Here is a 20,627-nt window from a genome sequence, read left to right as displayed (position 1 = left end):
CTATTTATTGTTTATCTTAATCTCGAGGGAGGTTTATTGTATTGTGAGAAAATTGTAAATCTATTACTTCAAAGAGTTGTGATGTGTTTCTATAAGATTTCAAACAGTTGTACCGGTTTGATCCTGAGCCGTGGAATGATTGAGTTTGCTCTTGAACTCGTAAAAAGAGCGGTGTACCGGTTTGATTCTGATTCGTGGAAAGGATTGAGTTTGCTCTTGCACTCGTAAAAGAAGTGGTGTAGTGGTTGGGCTCTAATCCAAGGAAAGAGTAAAAAAGTTTTATTCAAATTCCCAAGAGCACTTGGGGAGTGGAGTAGGTCGAGTTTGACCGAACCGCTATAAAACTATGGTGTTATATTTTCTAACCATTTTCCTATTTAAATTCTAAATTATTGTTAAGTTTTATTGCATGTATCAAGTTTTATTGTTATTAAAAAAAATTAATAATTACATTGTTGAAACCCTATTCACCGGTTGTCATATCTATCCAACCATTGGTATCAGAGCTCTGATTGATTTTTTTTATATAAACATTATTTTAGAGCTTATGTAAAATCTAAGTGTTAAAAAGGGTTTTTGTGAAGGACAATCAACTTCTAGACCTTCTTATTTTGATGGAACTAATTATACGTATTGGAAAGCTTGAATGAAAATTTATTTGCAATCGATTGGTTATCAATTATGGTTAAATGTTAGTAAAGGCTCTTATATTCCAATTATACGTATTGGAAAGCTTGAATGAAAATTTATTTGCAATCGATTGATTATCAATTAGGGTTAAATGTTAGTAAAGGCCCTTATATTTCAATAAAAATGGTTAATAATATTGAAGAGCTTCAAATGGAGGATGAATTTGATGAGCATGATATGAAAAAATGTTCTTTTAATGCTAGTGCTATAAACTGTCTTTATTGTGCCCTAAGTAACGATGAATTTAATGAGTATCTATGTGTTCTTCATCATATGAAATTTGGAAAACTCTTAACGTAACTCATGAAGGAACAAATCAAGTTAAAGAAACAAAGATTAACATGTTAGTTCATAATTATGAACTATTTCAAATGGATGCAAATGAATTTATAGGTGATACGTTCACTAGATTTACGAATATTATAAATTCTTTGAAAAATCTTGGAAAAGTATATTTGAATGCAAATGAATCTATAGGTGATATGTTCACTAGATTTACCAGTATTCTAAATGCTTTGAAAAATCTTGAAAAAGTATATTCTACTCTAGAAAATGTCAAGAAAATTCTTAGGTCTCTACATAAAAGTTGGGAAGCAAAAGTGACGACAATTCAAGAAGCAAAGGATTTAACAAAGCTTCCTTTGGATGAACTTGTTGGTTATCTCATGGCGTATGAGATTACCATGAAGGAGCGCATGGAAGAGGAGGAACACATAGAATAGGAATCCATAAAGAAGAAAAGTATAGCCCTAAAGTCCATCACATTGGAAGTTGACTAGAGGAATACTTGTTGGTTCTCTCATGACGCATGAGATTACCATGAAGGAGCGCGTGGAAGAGGAGGAGCGCGAAGAAGAATCCAAAAAGAAGAAAAGCATAGCCCTAAAGTCTATCACATTGGAAGTTGACTCCGACGATGAGGAAGCCCTTGATGAAGATGATGTAAAAAAATCATCAAAAGAAAGAAACAATTTAGGAAACATTTCACCAACCAAAAAGGTGAGAAGAGCAAACATGATGAGATAATATGTTATGAATGTAAGAAGTCGGGTCATATAAGATCGGATTGTTCTCTCCTCAAGTTATCTAAGAAATCCTGGAAAAAAACAACAATGGCTACTTGGGATGATAGCAATGAAAGTGCAAGTGATGAAGAAGTCGCAAATTTTTGCTTCATGCCTCATAGTTACAAAGATGATGAAGAAAATGAGGTAATTCTTGAATCTCCTCCTTACGATGAATTATTTAAAATTTTTGAGGAGATACAACATGATTTAGAAAAACTTGGTTCAAAGTATGTTATACTTCAAAAGAAATACAGGACTTCAATTATTAAAAATAAGCCTTTATTAAATGAAATTTCATTCCTAGGAGAGAATAATTATAATGGTGTAAAAAATTTGATATACCCTGTGAAAAGCATGTATTTGATTGTGATGAGAAAACAACATTAATTGATAAAATTAAATTACTCAAAGAAAAGGAATTAAATACTATGCAAGAACTTGGTAAGGCTAAGGAGTCTATTAAAAAATTAACTATAGGTGCTCAAAAATTAGATAAAATAATTGAAGCAGGTATACTTATGGTGATAAAAGAGGATTAGGTTATGTTGATGAATGTTCTACTCCAAGTTCTAAAACAATATTTGTTAAACCATCCCCATTATGTCTAAGCCTAACACATGCAAATTTGTATCTCAGATAAATCTAGATTTGTGACTATATGTCATTATTGTGACGTTGAAGGTCATATTATATCTAATTGCTTTAAATTGAAAAATTCTCAAAACGTTACTTCCGAAAGAAAATTTTCTCAAAATATAAAATTTAACAATGTTTTAAGAAATAATTTTTCTATTGAAAATAGAATACTTAAACTTAGTACAAGAAATAAATTCATGCATAATGTTATTTGTTTCTGGTGTGGTAAGTTTTTTAATATGAATGCAACCATGATTCCTAAATTTGTGAAAACTTACTTGTTAGGACCAAACATGTATGGGTACCAAAAGGTCAATCTTGAATATCTTTATTTATAGGTTTATTTGAAAGCCTCCAAGAAAAAATAAGTGGTATTTGGATAGTGGTTGCTCAAGACACATGACGGGAAACCAATCCAAGTTTGTGAATCTTTCCAAGAAGGATGGTGGCTTAGTAACTTTTGGCGACAGCAAGAAAGGTAAAATAATTGACAAGGGTACTATAGTTAATGACTTTGGTACTCTCATTGAAAATGTACTTTTAGTTGATGATTTAAAGCATGACTTACTTAGCATTAGACAATTATGTGATAAAGGTTTTAGTGTTATATTTGATAAAAATAATTGCATAATTGAAAATGTAAGTGATAGAAAAGTGTTGTTTGTTGGAAATAGAGATAATAATGTGTACATTATTAATTTAAATGATTGTCCTACAAATGATAAATGTCTTTCGGCTTTGCATGATAATTCTTGGTTATGACATAGAAATTAGGACATGCTAGTATGCATTTGATTTCAAATATCTCAAAAAATTCAATAGTTAGAGGTCTTCCTAACTTTAAATTTGAAAAGATAAAATCTTGATGCTTGTCAAATGGTGAGCAAATCAAGTCCTCTTCCAAATCTAAAAATGTGATTTCTACTACTAGACATCTTCAACTATTACATATGAATTTTTTTGGCCCTTCTAAAATAGCTATCTATGGTGGGTACTATGTGTTTGTGATAGTCTATGATTTTTCAAGAGATTTACTTAGGTTTTGATGATAAAACATAAAAATGATGTTTTGAAAAGATTTACTAATTTTGTAAAACCAGTCCAAAATAAAAAAGGTTTTTTAATTACTAAAATTAGGAGTGACCATGGAAGAGAATTCTCTAGTGTAGCATTTGAAAAGTGCATTCTTAAATAGTTATATTATGGAGGAAGTTTATGTCAAACAACCTACTCGATTTGAAAATTTTGATTTTACACATAGGTCTATATATAAGTTGAAAAATGCTCTTTATGGCTTAAAACAAGCTCCAAGAGTTTGGTAGGATATAATTAGTAATTTTCTTATTGAGAATGATTTCAAAATGGATAAGCTCGACACTACTCTATTTATTAAAATTAAAGAAAAATATATGCTATTAGTGCAAATATATGTGTGATGATATTATATTTGGTTCTACTAATCCTTCTTTATGTGAAGAATTTTCTAAATGTATGCCTAATGAGTTTGAGATAGTATGATGGGAGAGCTCATCTTATTTTTTGGACTTCAAATCAAACAACTCAAATGATATCTTCCTAAATCAAAGAAGTATCAAGGATTTACTCAAAAGGTTCAAGTTCAATGAAGGTAAGATTGCAAAAACTCCAATAAGCACATCTACCAAGCTTGATAAGGATGAAAAAGGTAAATGTGTAGATATAAAATCTTATCGAGGTATGATTGGATCTTTATTTTACTTGACTGCTAGTAGACCTGTCTTTGTGCTAGGTTTCAATCTTTTCCTAAGGAATCTCATCTACATGCATAAAGAATATTTAAATATTTGCTTGGGACTATTAAGTTAGGAGTGTGGTATCCTAGAAATGTTGAGTTTGGTAGGATATTCTGATGCGGATTTTGCGGTAAGTTTACTTGATCGTAAAAGTACTAGTGGAACTTGTCAATCTCTTGGTAGTTCATTAGTTTCTTGGTTTAGTAAAAAGAAAACTTCGGTTGCCTTATCTACTACGAAAGCGGAATATATTGCGGATACTAGTTGTTGTGCTCAAATTATTTGGATGAAACAAACTCTTTGTTATTTTGAATTAAAATTGGATAATGTGCCTATCTTTTGAGATAACACCCGTGCTATTAATTTAACAAAAAATCCTGTTCATCATTCTATAATTAAACATATTGACATTGGACATCATTTTATTAGCCAAATGGACATATTATTCTTGATTTTGTAAACTCTAATAATCAATTAGCAGATATTTTTACCAAGCCGTTAAATGAAGAAATTTTTTGCATTTGAGTTTGGTATTACTCGGTGTGATATATCTTGAATTTTATAATCTTAATTGTAGGCATGTTCTAACGGGAGCATGTCATTCTTTTATTATTTTTTATGGTTCTCTTCTATGATTAAAAAGGGGAGAAAATTAGGAAAAATATGCTCTAAGTTTTGTTATTTTATAACTAATGAATCACCTCATCAAATTAGGAAAAATATGATCTAAGTTTGTTATTTTATAATTAATGAATCGTTATTTTATAATTAATAAATCATTTAGTTGTTGTGATGTTTCATAATTCATTGAAGCATTAGTATAAGGGAGAATATGGATGTGAGTGAAATTCAAATTTTTGATGATATATTAGAATACCTATGATGATGCATGGATATTGGTATCACGATATGGTTTTATAGATTTCATACTATTTTTTTAAAATGGTTTGTCATCATAAAAAAAAGGGGAGGTTGTTGGTTTTTTTGGCCCTTAATCTCAAATTAATTAATTGATATTTTGATGATAACAAACCTCCCCTCCATTATTAACAATTCTCAGTATTTTGTCCACAGTGCGGTAGAGAATAACGATTTCAACATTTTTTTTTTTTTTGTTCACTCAAATTAGAGATAAAACGAAAAAGTTTCAGTCAAAACAAATACCCGACGTGATGATGTAGCGGCAAAATTGACAACATGGACCAATTGAATTCAAAACAAGATACCTGACGTGATGATGTGGTGACAAAATTGACATCATGAATCAGAACAGCAAAATTGATAAGACCAATCGAGATATGACATTTATAACTTTAGAGTAGAGAAACAAATAATGAATAATGAGTTTTCAATTACATTTATAAAAATTTTCCATTATTTTAAATTAAAATAGGAGTATTTGAATCATATTTCAAAGTTATTAATTACTTTTAAATGAAAATAAATTATAATAATTTTATTTACTGGATGAAAATTAGTTTGGAGAAAGAAAATTATTTGAGTCAATTAGATTTATAAAACTTTTCAATTACTTTTAAATTATTTTTAAATTGTTACTCATATTATTTTCATACATTTTTTTTATTATATATATATATATATATATATATATATATATATATAATAAAAATAAATTTAAATTTACCTTTATAGCAGGCACATAGGGGATCTTATCCCCCAATTTTATGATTTTATGGGAGTGATCGCCTGCTAACCTTCCACAGATGATCTTTAGATTAACTCACACATACTACTTCATTAGAAATTTTTGAGATAGCACCTCAAACTAGGTCATCAATCATTTATTGCATAGGCAAAGCAAGCTACCTAAGTCAACAAAAGAGTAACGTTGGTTCATCCTGAACTAAGATTCACTGTCAAGTCGGAAAAAATGGGTAAACCACCTCTGAACTTAGAGTAGCTAGAGAATCACTTGAAACTTTGAGGCATTTCTAGAAGCTTAGATATCTGTAGAACTAGGCTCGAACATCCTAGTGCTCAAATAAAAACCCATGGACACCTATTAGGTTAAGGATAGAATGAGAGTCTACAAGTAGATTTCTTACTGACTATTTTTTTACTCACCCCTTTTCCCTTTCATTCTCAGGTGTTCAAAAGTTGTCGGTCGAGGTAGGGAGCATTCGAGAGCAGTGCGGTCATAGATGGATCATTCCAGAGTATTGATCAATTTTTATATTTTGAGTATTTTGTATTTCAATTTGTAATTGTATCCTGACATCGTTTTCCCATTTGCAATAATTCGAACACCACCATCTTGTAGTTGGATTTCATTTTGTATTTAATTGTAGTGTTGTTTATTTTTAATTCGATTTTTAATTTTACTGTAATTTTAACTTTTATTTTATTATATTTTACTTTTCATCGTTGTCTTTATAGTCACGATTTATGATCCAAAGCCTAAAAAATCTAGAATGCATTGTATGTATGTTAAAAATTATCAAAAGATGAGATTCCAAGATGTATGCTGATTTTTCTACTTATCATAAAGCTAAGAAGAGATTATGCATGATTAGAAGTCGAGTTAGACAATTCAAACGAGTAAGTTGTGTATGATGTACGAAGCTATCAAAATACCTCTAGGACGAGATTTTAAGATGAAAGCTATTGTAAATATTTTCTAGTATGTTAGAAAGGGGGATGAGTTATTGTGATGTGTGTTTTGAGTCATTGATGAATGTCATCTCCCTGTTGAGCTTGCATGAGTTTTTATATTCTAATTTTGGTGTTTAGGGATTTGATAGGATTATTTCCCTAATAAGCTTGCACAAATGTTTAGATGGTGAATACTATACTTTAGGTGACTGTTAGGATTAACTCGTAACAAAGCATGTACAAGAGAACCAAATTAAGACTAGAGCGTTTTCAAGTTGACCCAAGTTAATACTATTCAAGTAGACTGAGCACTGTAAGATCATGAGCTAGATTAGAGGTCTAGGCTTGTGTACATCCATAGAATGGACTAGCTAGAGGAGTTAATCCTAAACATCTTGAAAACGAGAGATGAGATTTACACCGCACAGACGTCTCTAAAAACCTAGTAAATCTTCACGACATCCAAAAATGACTAAGGTAGCACTCCAAGTTATTAGCAATATGAACGGTGTCGTTAGAGTCTCTACTATGCTTTCCACTCATGTACCAATACTGTTGAAATAGGCTTAGGTCAATTAGGGTAGTGTGTCGAGACGACTAGATGCCTGCACCTTTTGAAAATGACTAGGGATCTCCTTAACAGGGCCATTATGCCGTAAACCCGTCCAGAGGATCACATAATTGAACATTGAAAATATTTTAAATATTAATATGGAAAAAGATGTGAATTGTTATCAAATTAACATAATTTTTATCTTTAATTAGTAGTTGATAATTATTTTAAATCACTTATTACTAACTAAATAAAAATACATTATTCAAATAATCTACACACTAATTAAGGGATGACATTTTGGATTCATTTATTACTATCATCTATAAATGAAAACGTATTAAATAATATAAATTTAATATGATACGTACCAAACTTTGCTGAATTAAATCTCGTCATCAAAATTATCTTTTAACTAGTAATTAAAATTAAGAGTTAATAATACAATACTGGATAAAAATGAAAATAATTGTTTTCCTTCGTATGACTCACATCTCTGGCGTTACAATCGTACTCTTGCAAGCATCGGGATAACAATTGTGTGACACTTGTTCTAATCCAACAAACAAATCAGCTGTGTGAAATTCAGACTTCGCAGGTAATATTAGTGTATACTTTAGCCTTGGGTTATGTTTGAGAGAAATATTCTTAAAAACGTGAACGAGGAAATGCGTTGAAAATAATTTGAAAGAAAACAATGTTATAAGCTAAGAGCGAAGAAATAACAACTACAACTTTGATAGCATATATAACTCTAGTAGGAAGAATTGACAAATAGTCACTTACCCCTCTAGTACATTTTGTGTGATTTTAACTCTCGTGGCTGTAGATATGATTCTGGTAACCGGTTATATACTTTCTGTTAGCTCATAATCATCTAAGATAAAAGCAAGTAAAAAAGGTTTGGAATAGGTACGAGGTCAGGGGCAACATGTTTTGGACAAGCATGATTGAGACATCGGATGTGGAACCACAGATAACACGTCTTGGACAAGACTGTGACATCTAACATGTATTTTCTTTTTATTATTTCAACTTCCAATACGTATGAATATGGTGACACATTATGAATGGTTGGACCATAACAATAATTATTTGTAACGCTATAAAGCAAATTGGACCTTTGAAGCATAAGTGAAACAGCAGCAAATTCCCCATGGCCTCATCTCAGAATCAATCCTCCCGGCAAGGTTCAAATGCTTCCCGAAAGGTGTTGATCACTGGGGTGAGCAAGGGCTTAGGAAGAGCTTTAGCCTTGGAGCTGGCTACCCGCGGCCACACCATAATCGGTTGCTCACGCGATCAAACCAAACTTGATTCCCTTCAAGAACAGCTTTCTAAGTCCTCTCTAATTCAGCATTTCCTCTTCAAACTCGATGTGGTATGCAAATGATTGAATCCCGCTTCAATAATTTTACAAAAAAATAATTGAAAATTTATGTTCTTGTAGAGATCAAACAAGAACGTTGAAGAATTTGCACAAATTATTGGGAAACAAAATCTTGTTCCTGATATCATCGGTATTCCCGTCCTTCCAATCCTTAATTTATCATACAAAAACAGGTAATGACAGTTTTTTGGTTTCATTACAGTGAATAATGCGGGTTTGGCTCATGAACAAGTGAAGATATGGGAACTTGATGCACAAGATTTTGATAACGTTATTGATACCAACATCAAAGGAATTGCAAATGTTTTGCGCCATTTTCTTCCACTTATGATGACCACCAAACAAGGAATTGTTGTGAATATTTCATCAAGTGCCGGAAGATCTACCCATGAAAATGTACGTGATTGGATATTTACATGAAAGTTTTTAAGTTTTTTGTTGATTTTAGGTTTTGTTTCAAGTTGCAGTTTTCAGCATATTGTTCATCAAAATGGGCAATTGAAGGATTAAGCAAATGTGTTGCGAAAGGAGTAGCAGAGGGGATGGCAGTAGTGGCCTTGGATCCTGGATTCATATGCACAGACATGCTCCATTTACTCTTGGGTGATGCAGCAACGCGATGCCAATCACCTGAAAAATGGTATGTAATATCACTATTAATTGGCTTGAAGATTACTCAAATTCGAGTTTTTTTTAAAGTTCGAAGTCTTTTTGCAAACTCCAAAAATAAAAAAGCAGCTTTTGAATTCACTAATTACTTTGCCAACCTTTCATCACTCACCTTTATTATGGGAGCTACTAGGTGTGGTTGGCTTATTTTGATGTTAATTTTGGAATGTCACGACCCGATTTTCAAGGTTTCAAAAACTCAGACCCGGAACAAAAAGATGAAAGTGAAAACATAATAATAATAATAAAAAAAAATAAATAAATAAAAGAAAAGAAAAGTAGGATAAAAATATCATTCAATTAAAACACAAGAAAGAGAAGTTTTGTTTCAAAACACTAATCCTCATCCAAATTTTAAAAAGGAAATACAATTATAAAAGGAATATACAAAAGACTCACAAAAACTGACCCTTCTAAACAACCTCCTCTTTGACCGCACAGCTCTCAAACGCTCTTCCACCTCGACCGGTAGTCAGCAAACACTTGAAAAAGATAGGAAAACTGGGATGAGTATAAAAATTATACTCAGTAAGCCACTTAGTTGTAGGCTCTCATCGCATCCTAAGCTTAACACATTTCCACGTACTTTTCTTTGGCTCTAGGACGTCTGGTGGTTCTGGTCTTAGTCCCTTGGGGCTTACCTCTTCGGACTTACCCTTTGGAGCTTGCTCCTTGGGGCTTCTTTGGTTCTCTATGCTTTCATTTAAACCCTAAGAGTTCCTTATGCCGAGTCGAAATGACTGGTGTCTCTCTATGAAGCGCTACCTCTGCATGACTATCTGAGAATATATGGTATCTTGCCTAGGGGTGTGCTAAGTACCTCTAGGCCCATGATAGTCCCCCTCATTGACGGGACGCAACCCCTCCCTTATCCCATGCAACTAATGGGTTGTATGACGTGGGGACACGATTCCCATGCGAAATGGCTAGGAGCAGTGAGAACACTCCTAAGGTACTTCGTTTGTTGTGGTGATCTGCTAGGCTCCTAGGGAAAGTTTAGGTCTAGGCTCATCATACGGAGCGCAGAGTTCAAAAATCTCCATCCTCCTTTTAGCATGAATTAAACATATGCATATATATATATATAGCAGAAGCTCACAACATAATTGAAACACTCAGATCACTCTCATAATGCTTCACATAATACAATTACGCTCATAATAGTCACATTACCTAAATTAGCATGCATGCATTCTAAACAAATCCTACAAGTATTTCTTCCTAAATACATGTGGTAACTTACTTTCTACATAAATAGCGTGTCCAAAAATACTAATTTTTTCCAATTAGGTCCTATTTTCATATAAAAATAGGATTAGAATTAGAATCGGGAGGAAAACCGAACAAACAGAATTGGAATAGGACGAAAACAGCACCTCACGCGCGAGACTCGTGCTAGACACGTGCTCCCATGTGCCCAGACAAAGCCTAGTCATGGCTTGTTAGGTTATGGAGTCTACTCTCTTATTTATAGCTTGGTCAACAACTATATCCGGTAAAGCTATATTCGCTAAAGCTATATTTGGTAAAGCTATATCCTATATGATAAATAACTCTATAGAGTGATGGTTAAATATGGTAAAACTATATATAGTAAACTCAAGTATATATATATATATATGATGTCTAGAGCTTTGAAAAAGTACTTTTTCTATTATCTGTATTATCTCTTATACATACTCATCAATACAAATTCTTTTAGCCAGAGTTCTCCTTGCAATTTTCTCTACTCTATTCTTTGTGTTCATCTAGATCAAGTTTGTGTGTTGTTGTGCGATCTTAACATGGCTTTCACGCGCAAGGAAAAAACTCAGTCGCGGTCTGATTCGTGGGTGGTTTAATTCATCGAATAGAAGGTGGGTCAGTTGGTTTGCGTGTCGGATCGGGTCAATTGGCAGTTTGCGAGTCAATTAGGTTTGCAGGGGACGCGTGTCACGTTCTGGCTGGAGCCATGTCGCTCCACTCAAAGCTTGACGCATTAATCCACCCAACGAGCGACGTGTGTCCCTTGCCTAGCCGCACCTACCTCTCCTATCTCCAATCGGCACATGGCTCGTCGCTTGCCCCGACGCATTTCTCCACCCGCCGAATGACACGTGGTTCACCGCCTGCCTAGAGGAAATTCGATTTCTTATAATTTTTCCTTCAATTTTCTCATTTTCATATCTTTTATTATAGGATTCTAATCAACTCGATTCCTTCAGCGAAGTTGTAGATCCTAATCTCGACTATGTTCTGTCATTTTTTCTTAAATTTTTACTCCAACATAGAACAATTTACGAACGTCGAAAGTAGGTACGTTTATCTTATCGTTCTTGGAAATAACTCTCGGATCAGCAGTTTTCGGCATGGTTTTTCAGCGAAGCCTGTTTTGGAGAACTTTTGCTAGGGTCCATTTGGACCCCTTTAGTTGCTGTAGAGGCAAAATTAGCTATTTGACTCTTTGTTGACTTTGACCCTCCTTCTTCTTCTTCTTTTAAATATTCGGGTTCTACATACTCTCCCCTCCTTAAAAAATTTCATCCCCGAAAGTAGGCCACTCTTGGCAGAGTTCAAAATAGACACTCACATGTTCTTCTCATTCTCAAGTTGTCTACTCATATTTGTGGTTACCCCATGGTCATTTACCAAGGAAACTACTTTATTACACAATTGTCTAGTGTCACGGTCTAACACAGTAGAGACTGGCACCTGTGTAGGCATACTATCTCTTTGACATATAACTGATCTTATTGATCTACTTGATAAGTGGTCTCGCTTGGAATGAAGTGAGCTATCTTGGTTGGTCTAACCCCAACTGTTCAAATCACGTTAAAACCTCTGCTTGATCATTGGCAAACTCGAGATAAAACCCATACACACTGCTTCCCATTTAAGGATTGTAGCAATCTTGATAGGCGTTGTCTTGGGGCCTTCACCTGCTGGCAGGTCAAGCATCGGCTCATGAAATTCACTATGTCTTTCTACATCCCTAGCCACCAATAGCATCCTTTCACATCCTGATACAACTTCGTATTTCCTGGGTGAAACGTATAAGATGTATCGTGGACTTCAATTATAACATCTTTTAGGATTTTCTTGTCTCGGGGATCACCTAGGCAGTTTTGCTACTTTTAACCCCAATCTGAAGAGATTGAATACCCCGTTGGCCTCTATGTTTCTGCTTAATTCCATACTTTGCCGAGGTGCACGTCGAGCTTCTGGGCATCCACAGGTTGTTTTCATACGATGGGTTGCACGGTCATCTATGCTATCAGAGCGGTACCACCTCTGGTTGCAACCTCAGTTTCAGTATTCTTCATCTCATCTTGTAACTTCCCTTGCTTGGTGATCATTGCAGAAGTATGAACGGTCTTCCTGCTCTATGCATCAGCTACAATGTTGGCATTGTGATACAGAATCTCAATGTCTTTATCAATTCCAACCATTTTCATTGCCATATATTTGTAAAAACAACACTCACGAATCTGTGAAGTGATCTCACACTCACTAACAATCGTACGCTCCGATACCACTTTGCTAAAGTACTACTCGCGTACTTGTGAAGGAGATATCAAGAGGGGAGAGACAAGGGGACTAAGAATACTGAAAAGAAACCTTTTCTATTGCACTGTACTTCTTTAACTCTGTATTTCCTTTTTTTCTCTTTGCTCTTGCTTTTTTTCTCTGCTTTTACCGTGGGAAAACAAACTTATTTATAAGCTTACTAAACACTAAATATGGCTATCCTATAAAACCCACTCTTCCTAAAAGGCACTCACTTTTCCTAAAATAAATCTTAGCCTTACATTTTTTTCTTTTGGCCTTTTCCTTTATGACTTAATTTTAAAACCCACTAGAATTAACTAGAAAATAGAAACTACAGTTCATCATTTAAGTTTATTTCAACAAAACTCCCCATAAACTTAAGTTCTCCTCCCATCTGTCATGCCAATCATCTTCTTGTATTTGTCGAAAAGTACTTTCAGTAGCAGTTTTGTAAAGATGTCCGCAACTTGATCCTGACTTGCCACATGCAGCGATTCCACGCTTCCTTCCTTCACATGATCTCGGATAAAATGAAATCTAATGTCAATGTGTTTGCTTCTTTCATGGTTCACTGGGTTCTTGGCCAACTCAATTGCTGATTTGTTGGCAATTTGTATTGCGGTTGCACCTCGTTGTTTTAGCTCCATCTTACTTAACAAATTTCTAAGCCATATCGCGTGACACACACACCAAGATGCTACTACATACTCAGCTTCACACGTTGAGAGTGTCATGATCGGTTGTTTCTTTGAGAGCCAAGTAAATGTTGTGTTGCCCATGAAGAATACATAACCCGATGTGCTTTTCCGACCGTTTTTGTCTCTGCACCAATCATTGTCAGAGTAACTGACTAACTTGTAATCTTCTGTTTTAAAGTGGAATAACCCAAGTGACACCGTTCCTTGGATTTATCGTAGGACTCGCTTCAACATCTTCCAATGTGAATAAATTGGCTCCTCCATGAACCGGCTTATTATTCCGACACTTAATTGAAAGATCTGGCCTTGTACATGTATGATAGTGAAGGCTTCCCACTAGGCTCCGGTACTTATTTGCATCTACTCGTTCTTCTTCATCGTACTTTGAGAGTTTTGCACCTGGTTCTATGGGTGTTGATACCGGGTTGCAATTTTCCATCTTGTACTTCTTCAAAATATCCTTAACCTCCAAACCAAGAAAAAACTTCAACAAGCTCAAGTCTATCATCTCAAATTCTCGTGTCATTGTGCTTTTGAACTCTTCTATCATTTCATCATTGTTACATGAGAAGATGAGGTCATCGACATAAAGAGCGATAAGTATCACATTAAGTTCACTCTTCTTTGTGTAAAGTGCATGTTTGTGGGGACATTGCTTGCACCTGTTCTCCTTCAAGTATGTATTGATACGAGTATTCCATGCTCGCGATGCTTGTTTCAACCCGTAAAGTGCCTTCTTCAATTTTAGTACCTTCTTCTCTTCTTCAATTTTCATGTATCAGGGAGGTTGTTCAAGGTATACTTCTTCTTCAAGCACACCATTCAAGAATGCTGACTTGACATCCATTTGAAAAATCGACCACTTGAATTGAGCTGCTTAGGAAATAAGTAATCAGATTATCTTCATTCTAGCGACGGGAGAAAACACTTCGTCATAGTCGATTCCTGCCTTTTGCTTGTATCCCTTCGCAACAAGTCGCACCTTGTACCGCTCAATCTTGCCTTGAGCATTCATCTTTTTCTTGAATACCCACTTCACACGTATGGGCTGACTTCCTTCCGATAATTTTGTCACCTCCCATGTATTGTTGTGATGAATCGCTTTAATCTCCTTATCCATGGCACTTTGCCACTTCGTGTCTCGCGCCGCCTCTTCAGAGTTGATACTTTCAGTATCTGCAAGAAGACATACAAGGTGTACCTCATTTGTTGAGTCATACAAATCTCACAACCTTCGCATTTTGGGTTGTCGTGGTTCATCTTCATCATCGAAAATTTCAGAGTCTGTTCATGCAGTGACTGATGATTCGCTAACTTTGATATTGACATCCATTGAATTATTTCAGTCCCATTCGCTTGCTTCATCTACTCGCACATCGCGATTCATAATCACCATCTTGCTTATCGGGTCAAGTAGTTTGTATCCTTTTGTCTTCTCATCATAACCAATAAAGATATACCTTTTGCTTTTGTCTTCGAGCTTCGTTCTTCGTTGATCCGATATGTGATTATAAGCCACACTACCGAACACTATGAGATGAGAGATTGTAGGCTTTTGTCCGTTCCAAGCCTCTTGTGGTGTTTGATCATCTAACTTTGCACGTGGACATCGATTTTCTACGTAGATGGTGCATTGCACGGCTTTTGCCCAAAATTTCTTCAGCATCCTTTTGCTCTTGAGCATTGATCGAACCATGTCGAGAATGGTCCGGTTCTTTCTCTTGGCCACACCATTTTGTTGAGGGGTGTATGGTGCGGTTAGAAATCGCCTTATGCCTTGCTCCTCGCAATACTCCATGAAAGCCGTCAAAGTATACTCGCCACCTCTATCGCATCGTACAGCTTTGAAGTGTCTACCAGTTTTCTTCTCCACCATTACTTTGAACTTTTTGAATATCTCGAATGCCTCAAATTTTCCTTTCAGAAAGTAAGCTCAAGTTTTTCTTGAGTAATCATCGATAAAGGAAACGAAATACCTCTTTCCGCTGAAGGACTCAAGGTCAATTGGTCCACATATATCTGTATGGATCAACTTGAGAGGTTGTTTAGCCCAAAATTCAGCATTCTTTTGAATTGAGGTTCTCGCATGCTTGCTAAGCACTCATTCTTCACAAAATTTTCCTTTAAAATCCATGTTTGGTAGCCCATGTACCATATTCTTCTTCGCTAACTCCTTTAGGCCGCCATGATGTAGGTGACCAAAACGGAGATGCGACAGTGATACCTTGTCTTCTACGTCGACTCGCAAACACTTTTCTCGTATGCGTCTTAAGTTCAGTTTGTACATCCGATTTCTTCCTATCTTGACTCGAGCAACCAAATGCCCTTGCTTAGCCTTCAGCTGTAGCAGGCTATCCTTTAAGAATATGAAGTAACCTTTCTCTTTGAGTTGCCCCACACTCAATATGTTGGTCTTGAGATCTATGTATAGTACCACGGCCTTTGACCTCCACCTTTGACGCATCTCCAAATGACACATGACCATCTTCAATCTTTTGCATCTCTTTGAATAAGTACTCGTGACTGCACATATGGTTGCTTGCCCCTGAGTCGAGGTACCACAAAGTATCATTATTGATGTTCTCTTCATCTTGAGCCATCAAGAGAAGACCTTCATTTGTTACGTCTTCCAAGGCTAGGTTGGTTGCTCCTTCCACTCTTTTTCTAGCTCGACAATTTTTTGTAATGTGTCCTATTCTACCACAATTGTAACATTTGTCGGAGTAACAATAATTTGCATAGTGACCATATTATTGACATTTATAGCACTAGATGTTTGATCGGCCGCCTCTTCCTCGACTGCGTCCTCTTCCACACCAATTTGCTTGGCTCGACTGTCTCTTCTCCTTATAATGTTCTTCATAGCTGTTGCCTTGACTACCTCAACCATTTTCGCGACTTCCTATTTTGAGAGTAGAGTACCTTTTCATCTTTTATTGATGCTTTGGTTTGAAGTACTTGATCGAGTGTCTCCTCTTTCTTTTTCTTACGTTGCTCATGTGCCTCGAGAGAACCGGCGAGCTCATCGACCATGAACTTTGTTGTTAGGTTCTTTGACTCTTCTATCGCACATACAACATTCTCGAAGTTATCGGTTAACGACCTCAAGATCTTCTCCACAACCCACATCTCGGGTAACATTTCTCCATTTCGATTTAGTTGATTTGCCACGGTCTTTATGCGCGTCAGATACATTTTCTAACTCCTTAATCTTCATGCTCTCCAACTCGCTACGCACAGTCTAGAAACGCATTTGCTTGACTCGGTCGGTTCCTTTGAACACCTTTTCTAAAGTATCCCAGGTTTCTTTTGAAGTGGTTGCCCTGGCAATCTTCTCAAAGTCCGACTCGTCAATAGCTCGAAACAACATGTATAATGCTGCCTTATTCTTCGCAATTATTTTACCGCCTTGTTTTGCGCTGTCGTATAACCCGTGGTATCCTTTGGTTCTTCGAAACCTTCTTCGACCACCTCCTATGCGTCTTGTGAACCGAGAAGAGCTTTCATTTGGATGCTCTAATTCTCGTAGTTCGTCTTCGTTAATCGCAGTAGCGATATTTGACCCATCATATTCGCCATCGGCTTTGACACCAATTTGTTGAAAATAAAACTCTCTATGATACCAATTTGTTCAAAATAAAACTCGCTATGATACAAATTTGTTGAAAATAAAACTCGCTTTGATACTAATTTGTTAAAACAACACTCACTATTCTGTGACGTGATCTCACACTCACTAACAATCATACGCTCCGATACCGCTTTGCTAAAGTACTTCTCGCGTACTTGTAAAGGAGATGTTGAGAGGTGAGAGACAAGGAGACAAAGAATACTGAAAAGAAACCTTTTCTATTGCACTGTACTTCTTTAACTCTGTATTTCCTTTTTCTCTCTTTGCTCTTGCTCTTGCTCTTGCTCTTTTGCTTTGCTTTTATAATGGAAAAACTAACGTATTTATAAGCTTTCTAAACACTAAATATGGCTCTCCCATAAAACCCACTATTCCTAAAATAAAAGCACCCACTTAGTGAAATAAATCTTGGCCTTTAATTTTTTTCTTTTGTCCTTTTCTTTGTTTACGCCTGAATTTTAAAACTCACAAGAATTAACTAGAAAATAGAAATTACCTTCATCATTATTTAAGTTTATTCCAACAATATTTCATTCCATCTGCATGACCAGGTACTTGAGTCTCTTTAGTCAATGTATACTTACAGTTTTCTCCATGCACGTATTTTTGCCATGTCTCCAAGGTAAATACGGTTGCTGCTAATTCAAGGTCATCGACAGGTAATTTCGTTAGTGCTGCATCAGTTTCCTTGAAATGTAAGCTATTCCCTTACCGTTCTGCATAAGCACTCACCCTAATCCCTTACATGAGGCATCTCTATACGCTACAAGGTTGTCTGGCCCATTTGGTACTGGGAGAATTGATGCAGTCAACAACCTTTGTTTAAGTTCCTAGAAACTCTATTCGTCTGGTAATATCAAGTTGAAGGGCTTGCCCTCCTTGGTTAATTGTGTAGGTGCTGCAGAGATCTTGAAAATATCATGTACGAATCTTCTGAAAAATTTCTAGAAAAGTCGTAACTCAGTGGCTATGGTCAGTCTTGGCCACCTCATAACTGCCTCAGACGATCAAAACTTACACTTAGAGAACTTAGCGTACAATTGATGTGTTCATAACACCATCAGAACTCGCCTTAGGTGTTCCTCGTCAACTAACTTCGTCTTGGTTTACACTAATATATCGTTAAAGACGACTACAATGACGGTAACAAGAAGGTCTCATGAACATTTGATTTGTCTAGATCTAAAGGGCGTCAATCAAGACGAAGGACTTAGCAATAATCTCAACTTCCTCATGATAGCTCCTGAAAGCAAGCAGTCATAGATATGTCACTTTCTTTGATCCTCATAGGAGGTATCATGAACTTGTCCAGACCCTTACCATTTTTACTACCTCTCCAAAAATAGCCCTGTGATTCCATCTCATATGGCGAACACGTCTTTCCTCATAGTGAGGCGCCCTGTCACATAGCTTGCTTGAGTACTAATACTCATCTAAGCTAAGTACGGACTCTTTTGGAAGTAAAGGATCCTTGCATAAGTTTTCTACATTCACCTAAGCTAGCTCCGGTAGTATCTTTTATGACTGAGCTAGTCACATTTCCTTTCGTAGTGATATCTTATCATTGGCTTTTTCGAGCACGTGAACCTTTCAAGTTCTTGTACAGGATCCTAAGGAACTCTTTGAAAACTCTTGTTTGGTAGCTAGCCTCCCTCAACCTTTGAGGATGCTTCCTCTATATCCAGTGTCCTCTCTAAAACATATCAGGTCTCTGCTAGTGTTACCTGTTTACAAGTCACTATCTCACTACCCCTCTAGTAGTCTTTAGCATCACATTGTCTAAGAGTTCTACCTCTGTCTGAGTCACAAGTATGGCATCACACTCCTGTGTGAAACTAGAGTTCTACCCTTTGTAATCTAGTTAACCTAAACAAGGGTTGGTTCTTACTAACACCCATTTGGACTTTCTCCCTCTAGACGACAAAGGCATGGCCATAGCTTGACCTCTTTTTTTGCTGTTCTCGACCTCAAGGTTCACTGGACTATTTTGACAGTTCTACATCCTTCACTTTGTGAACATGCATGCCCTGATCAAAAGATAGCTTCGAACGCGATACATATGATCCTGAGAACCACATGTTGCTACTGGACTTGGTCCTCTCCACCAACGTTCAAAGCGCCTTGTTATCTATTAGGTGATCCATCAATAGGAATATCCTACACCCCATATCTCATTAGTGGCGAAAAGCACACATCATGCTTTTGAAAGTCCATAACTGGAATTTCACTTGTGATGACTCCAACAAAACCTCGAGGTTAGTAAATCTTATCTCTCAACTTCCAAGTTATCCAAACTCACTTATGATAATGATTTGCTTGAGGGGTGCTTAATTACTATAGTGGTCGTCCTTGTCTGTAAGAATAATATTGTCTGAGCCTACTATGCAGTTTGTACTAAAACATGCTCTATACTTTCTAGGCTTCTACATGGTCTTCACGAAGGCAAGCTTGACATCTAGAATTATGGTCACGGAAGGCTGGATCCTAGGTAATTCATGTCGTAATAGACCTTAGAAAGTCTCATGTACATCTTTGGACGTCTCGCACTCTATGCCGTCACCTCTTTGTTTTTCTAGAAGAACATATCAAAATCTTAGGTCTTAGGCCTTAACTCGTAAGAAATGGCTCAAATGTAGGGAAAAATCTTGAAAAGTTACCTTGCGGATCTTCAGGGTTCTTGATGAAAAATAAAGCTCCATCACTCAAATCTTCTTTTCCCTTCCAAGAAGAAGTCCTTTCACCTAGATCATAGCTAGGCATGACTTCTACGGTGGTCCGGTGAGTTTTCAGGCGGTTCTTTCTTCCTCCTCTCTCTAGGTTCTCTCAACTCTCTCTCTCTCACTTTTTTTTCTCTTTTGCAAGAATTTTGTTAGGGTTCCATTTGAACCCATTTAGCGGCTGAAGGGGCAAAAAGGTTTTGACCCTCTTTCTTCATTTTTTTTTGTTTTTTAATATTCGGGTGCTACATGGAGATTAGTGGAGATAAGTTATGATGAAGTTTATATTTCCTTTTGCACAAATATTAATAAATTTATGCATTCACTTTATTGTGGCAGGGCTCTGAAAGCAGCAACTATGATTCTTGATTTCACTTCAAAAGATAATGGGGCATCTCTCACGATTGAGGATGAAATATATGCGGAAACGTTATTAAAAACTAGTGACATCTAAGAGGATTTGTAACGACTTTACCATTTTTAAGAAATAAGATTGTCAATAAACGCATGTAATATTACTAAGTTCCATGAATTTAAATATTCACAAAGTTTATTTCAAATTCAAAGGTAGCCATAATAGAATATTGCAGTTGAAAACAAGGAAAATAACCTCTCCTTACAAGAAATGTGATTTCCTTATTCTAACCTAAGGAAATTTATGCA

General features: G+C 35.9%; 1 protein-coding gene and 1 pseudogene across 1 annotated transcript; both read left to right on the top strand.

Moving 5' to 3' along the window:
* The window catches only part of LOC111487991, a 601,695-nt pseudogene that overhangs the window by 306,797 nt on the left and 274,271 nt on the right, over positions 1 to 20,627 (top strand).
* LOC111490085 (NADPH-dependent pterin aldehyde reductase-like) lies at positions 8,484 to 20,502 on the top strand. Its single transcript, XM_023138566.1, has 5 exons — positions 8,484 to 8,712; positions 8,782 to 8,851; positions 8,924 to 9,117; positions 9,189 to 9,361; positions 20,304 to 20,502. The coding sequence occupies exons 1-5, from the start codon at positions 8,488 to 8,490 to the stop codon at positions 20,416 to 20,418; spliced, it is 777 nt and encodes a 258-aa protein (XP_022994334.1). The 5' UTR covers positions 8,484 to 8,487; the 3' UTR covers positions 20,419 to 20,502.

This window comes from Cucurbita maxima, unplaced genomic scaffold, assembly GCF_002738345.1.
Source record: "Cucurbita maxima cultivar Rimu unplaced genomic scaffold, Cmax_1.0 Cma_Scf00001, whole genome shotgun sequence".
Classification (NCBI taxonomy): Eukaryota; Viridiplantae; Streptophyta; class Magnoliopsida; order Cucurbitales; family Cucurbitaceae; genus Cucurbita; species Cucurbita maxima.
Note: the sequence above shows the minus strand (reverse complement) of the source record. Positions and strands in the feature narration are given on the sequence as shown.

Coding starts and splice junctions, on each gene's coding strand:
- LOC111490085 (XM_023138566.1), top strand. CDS start 8,488: ATGGCCTCATCTCAGAATCAATCCTCCCGGCAAGGTTCAAATGCTTCC. Junction 8,713..8,781: donor TCCTCTTCAAACTCGATGTG/GTATGCAAATGA, acceptor ATGTTCTTGTAG/AGATCAAACAAGAACGTTGA. Junction 9,362..20,303: donor TGCCAATCACCTGAAAAATG/GTATGTAATATC, acceptor TTATTGTGGCAG/GGCTCTGAAAGCAGCAACTA.